The following is a 6,000-nucleotide window of genomic DNA, read 5'->3' as shown; positions in this document are numbered from 1 at the left end:
TATACTTTGTTATCTCAGATTCTCCAGCATCTGCAGTTCCTACTATCTCTGTGGTATGTAGCCTCGTTTGTTTTTGTCCTTTGTTCAATCCATTTGCTAACCATCAATGGCATGTGCCTGCTGCAAAGTTGCTTCACTGGTACCTTTCTTCAATTGCTAATTATTTTTCAAGTGTAGGTCTAATTTTAAATTAAATCTTCCACAATCTGGGCCCTCCTCTATTCCCTGAAAATTAGTACTTAACATTGGCACGATAATACTAATAATACCTTCGGGTGAGATTTGTGTTGTTCTCTTTGAGGTGTTTCGTATCCAACCAACAGATGTATGCGCGAACATGTCTATAGAGTGTGTATCTGATATTGTGTCAAGGTCATCTTCTTCATTCATCAGCTCCCTGCCCTCAGTGGAGCACAGCTTACCTACGGTTTAAGACAAAAAAAAAACACATTTTGGTCTTAAAGAGTGCTGTATTGAAAATGCAAGTTGACTTGATTTAATAAAGATGTTGTTGAATATTGCCAGTTGCCAATGGACTATGAGCAACGCTATCTCATCTTAAAATAATCCGAGAAAATGAAACGAAGGTCAGTCTGAAAGACAACAGACAGGTTAATGTTTCAGATGAGTTGTATAAAACATTATACCTGAAACGTTGAGCTCCAACACTCAGATTTATTGGCAGAGGGGAATGATTTTTCGTGATTCCATTAGGACGAAAGCATTCAGTGTGCACTTTAAAAGGAGGGAATGAGGGCTGAAGTTTGGAAGGAGTGAATAGTGTCCAAGTTGATTTTACTGGTGAGGGTGGGCAGCTAAAAGCTCAGAATTGGGGTCGAGAGGAGAAAGTGGAAAGCAGTAACCTAGAAATAGAAATTGACAAGTCAGATCAGGAAAGAATATCCTGGAGAATTTCTGGTGTTCTGGTTTAGGGTTAAATTGCCTGGGGGGATGTAAGAGAGGTTAGTATCGATAACTGATTTAATAGTGTATATAGGATAGGTGGAGGGCTGAGATGGATAGAGGCAAATTTGAAGATGAAGAAAGCAAATTAGCTCCTGAATGGGACATCAGAGTTCCAGGTGAAACGAGAGAGGTGGGCCATTTTGAAAAGCAGGCACAATCGTTTTCTTGAAAAACACAGCAGGCCAATTTGCACAAATCAAGATTCCACGAACAACAATGTCAGCAATGGCAATTTAAATCTGGTTTGAGGATCCTGGTCGAGGGATAAATGTTGGCTAGTTCATTGGAAAAGCCCCTGGCCTTCTCCAAACGGCAGCTGGGATCTTTTACATTGAATTGGAAGGATCCTGGACAGCACTGAAGTACTGGCCTAGATTATACCAGCAGGGACTGGAGTGATGTAACATGTAAGAATTCCAAAAACCCATAATTAGTGACAGTCAGAGGAGATACTCTCCAAACGCTGCAATGCCAAGTACAAAGAAAGGGAGGGAGATTCTTGCCTGACTGTGATGGTCATAGACTTGGAAGAATTCAACACCTTGCCACTGTGCTGGGAGAGGGACATTGATCAATCTGGCTAAAAATATAAATGTCTTAGTTATTGCTCCTCTACTGGCAATCTCCATTTTGAAACTTGGATGAAATGCTCTCTGTTTATGCCATTGTATAGTCCTATTTTGAAACTGTATACGTTAATATTGAGTATATTATTGCACTGTTGAAACACATGTTAGACAACTTTAGAGATGCCCTACAATATGCCCTAAAACCTCCCACAACTTTGGTGTGTGCAGCATACTGACTGACATGGCAGTACATGGAGGACTGCATTTGAAGGAGGAAGCGTTGGTGTAAGGGTAAAGGAAAAGAATCTGGGCAACAGCTAAGGTAGGTATCAATTAATAACAGAGAGCATCCAGTGATCTGTTCATTCTCCTTTGAAAAGTTACTCAAAACATTAAGCATTTTTTAAATATATTAACTCATGGAATGTTGGCTCAGCTGGAAAACTGACTATTTGCTGCTCATCACTAATTGCACTTGAGAAGGTGGTGGTGAACTGCCTTTTATAACTCTGGTGACTTTCTTGCCTTCACCTCGTGGAATAATTTTTAAGTGATTCAGGTAACTTTTATATAAATGGCTTAATGAAAATGCAGGCTCAGAAGCTGCAAATAAACAATTAATTCAATTAAAGGATTGACTTGAACTCTGTTGAAAAGATGTATGACTTAGATATTTGTTCAGGCATAATGACATTGTATGGGCTAAGATCAGCCATCATTGAGATGCAGAGGGATTTGGCTGTCCATGTGCACGAATTGCAAAAGATTGGTATACAGACACAGCAAGTAATTAGGAAAGCTAACAGTATGTTTCTTTTAATTGTGAAGGAAATTAAAGACAAATGTAGGATGGCTGTGCATCATTTGTACAGGGCATTGGTGAGACCACATTAAAAATCCTAAGCACGGTACTGGTCAGCTCATTTAAGGAAGATGGAGTTATGGACCAGACCAGATACAATTTGATTGGTCAAACTACTCAACTTTAAGCAAAACACACTTTATTTTTACACTAGAGTTAAAATACAGACAAAATAAAAATGAAAGGTTTGGTTTAACTGTAACTCTATTGAAATGCATAACAAAAGAAGATATATTAACTGTTCCAATATAGTAACAACCTATAAACGCAGCCTTGGCAAATGCAAATTCAGGAAAATAGATTGTCTGTCTCATATGCAATTCTAGCAGCAGGAAGAGAAGCTTTTAGCTGTAACAGAGAGAGGAATAACAGCTCCAACATCCAGCTTCAAGACCTTAGCAACTGTAGAAAGCAAAAACAAAAAAAATCTCGGATCTGTGGGTACTTGACCCCACTCATTCAGGCTGCTTCTATTGTTCCAACTTAAAAAAAAAACCCAAGGCCTCACAAGCTGTTTATTTCATTGGCTTTGAGAAGAATACTCGGAACCTCTGTATCACCTTTCTTCATTTAAAAAAGGACAAAATACACCTCTTAAAGCCATAGTGTCATCATCACACCTCCCCCTATTAAAAAACCCCATCAATATACAAAGACGGCTTCATTTTTAAAAACCTTTAGCCTTATACTATTAGTACACTACAATGCATATACATTACATTGACTTTAAGCATGCAAACATTCACTATTACAGTCCATTTCAATTCATTTTTTCTTGCGACCGAAAACCTCCGTCTTCCTTCATCAAAGTTGCGATAATGTGTTGGCAATTATGTTCTCTCATGTCCTGCCACATGAATTATTTACAAATTGAATAGCTGTGATAATAAGCTCCATCTAAATAATCTGGAATTTTTATCTTTAAATGTTCCCAAAAACTTTAAGGGGATATGATCAGTATATACAATTGTATCAGACATATTACTGGCAATATAAACGTTGAAATGTTGCAACACTAAACTCAAGGTTTCCTTCTCAACTGTGGAATATTTCTGCTGAATTACCTGGAAAAATACCCAATAGGTCTTTCTATCTTATTGTCATTGTCTTGCAACAGTACAGCACCAACACCCACATCACTCACATCAATAGTCACCTTGAATGGCTTTGCGTAATTAAGTGTGGCTAACACCGGGGCAGTGATTAATACAGATTTCAGGCTGTCAAATACCTTTTGATATACCTCCATCCACTGAAATTTTCTGCACTTCTTGAAAAGTCAGAGGTGAGCAACCACACTGCAAAAATTCTAAACAAACTTCTAACAAAAACCATCGAATCCCAGGAATCACAGTACTTCCCTCTTTGTTGATAGTATGGGAAACTCCCCAATAACCTTTGTTTTCACATCCTGTGGGGCCATTTGTCCATATCCAATGTCAAGGCCCAAAAACGTGACTTGGGATTTTGCGAACTCACTCACCAAATCCGCCCCCGAAGTCGATCGAACAATTCCGAAAGATGCTCCAAATGTTCCTTCTATGTGTGACTAAAAATCAGCAGAATCATTGATCTGCACCACACAATTGGGTAACCCTGAAATTACTTTATTGGTTAGTCTTTGAAATGTGGCCGGTGCATTTTTCATACCAAATGGCATGACTTTAAACTGGCACAGTCCATTCGGTGTCATGAAAGCCAGAATTTTCTTCATTCTTTCTGATGAAGGTAGCTTCCAGTATCCTCTGAGTAAGACCAACTTAGAGATACAATGTGCTTGTCCCACTTTCTCAATACAGTCTTCCAAACGTGAAATAGGATATGAATCAGATCTTGTAACTGCATTGACTTTGTGATAGTCCACACATAATTGTTGGGTACTATCTGGTTTTGGCACGAGTACTATGGGTGAGCTCCATTTGCTGCTACTCGCTTTGATTATACTGTCTTTGAGCAAGCGTTTTGAACCTGTGCCTTTAGACGGTTAGGTCTATAAAGGTGTTGCTTAACTGGATAGCATTTCCTATATCTACATCATGCATAATCAGATTAGTACTTCCCACCTTATATTGGTACAACAAACAAGAATAGGGCTTATACATTGAATGGTAGGGCCATGGGTACTGTTGTAGAACAGAAGGACCTGTGTGCAGGTACATAACTCTTTCAGACTTGCATCACATATAAACAAGTTAGTTAAGAAAGTGTCTGGCACGTTTGCCTTCATTGCTCAGTCCTTTGAGTGTAGGAGTTGGGAAGTCATGTGGCAGTTGTATAGGACATTGGTGAGGCCTCTTTTGGAATACTGTGTCCAGTTCTGGTCCCCCAGTTATAGGAAGGATATTATTAAGCTGGAGAAGGTTCCGAAGAGATTTTCCAGGATGTTGCCGAGTATGGAAGGTTTGAGTTATAAAGAAAGGCTGGATAGGCTAGGACTTTTTTCACTGGAGTGTTGGAGGTTGAGAGGCGACTTTACAGAAGTTTATAAACTGTTTCTCTAGGATGGGGGTTTCAAGTCTGGGGGCACATTTTTAAGGTGAGAGGAGAGAGATTTAAAAAAGAAGCGAGGTGCAAATTTTTTACACAGGGGGTGGTTCACATGTGGAATGAACTTCCTGAGGAAGTAGTGGATATGGGTATAATTACAATGTTTAAAAGACATTTGGATAAGTTCATGAATAGGAAACATTTGGAGGGATATGGGCCAGGAGCAGGCAGGTGGGACTAGTTTAGTTTGGGACTATATTCAGCATGGACTAGTTGAACTGAACTGTCTGTACGACTCTATGACTCTATGTGATTGCAATAAATCTTTCGGGTCATTTTGATTTTCCTCTGGAAGGTAACTCAATAATTGATACAAATTTTGAGAATTTCCTCATTGTCCAATTTAATTTGAGGAATATGCAATTCAGAATTGTTTGAACTTACTTCTTCATTCTGTGTTGTAACCTTTTTCTTTCCTTCCCTATCAAAATACCTTTTGAGCATATTCATATGACACACTCTGTGAGAATTCTTTCTATATGATGTTCTTATCAAATAAATCACCTGACTCAATTTCTTTTCGATTTGATAAGACCCACTAAACCTTGCTTATGCTTTATCACCACTAGCAATATTACAAACTTTTGATTTCTTGTCTGCTTCCTGTTTCTTCACATACTATGCTACTGGCATAATCTATTTAATCTTTCCCTAAAATTTACACATTATCCATATATGTGATCTCTGAAGTCTGACTCATTAATTTCGCCTTAGTTAATTTCAGTGGTCCTCTCACCTCATGCCAAAAACTAATTCAAATGGACTGAATTTGGTAGATTCATTTGGTGCATCCCTAATTGCAAACAGTACAAATGGAATTCCTTTATCCCACTCCTCCAGATAGTCTTAACTGTAAGTCCTCAACATGGTTTTTAAAGTTTGACACCACTGTTCTAATGCTCTCTGTGATTCTGGATGGTCAGTAGTGGAGTTGAATTGTTTTATTCCTAAGATATCCACACCTTCCTTGAATAATTTTTGAGATAAAACTTGACCCTTGATCCATTTGTATTTTCATGGGTAGTCCGTATCTAGCAAAATAAAATTGAGTAACTC

The 6,000-nt window shown here is 38.5% G+C and overlaps 1 protein-coding gene across 1 annotated transcript in view; it reads right to left on the bottom strand.

Moving 5' to 3' along the window:
• Positions 1 to 6,000, bottom strand: part of trpn1 (transient receptor potential cation channel, subfamily N, member 1) — a 173,055-nt gene that overhangs the window by 7,375 nt on the left and 159,680 nt on the right. Inside the window, exon 27 of the mRNA XM_048595966.1 lies at positions 270 to 422. Within this exon, the coding sequence (XP_048451923.1) occupies positions 270 to 422 (153 nt within the window). The remainder of the gene's footprint in view (positions 1 to 269; positions 423 to 6,000) is intronic.

Source organism: Rhincodon typus, chromosome 4 (assembly GCF_021869965.1).
Source record: "Rhincodon typus isolate 14 chromosome 4, sRhiTyp1.1, whole genome shotgun sequence".
NCBI lineage: Eukaryota > Metazoa > Chordata > Chondrichthyes > Orectolobiformes > Rhincodontidae > Rhincodon > Rhincodon typus.
The sequence above is the reverse complement of the archived record's forward strand: the minus strand, read 5'-3'. Positions and strand labels throughout refer to the sequence as shown.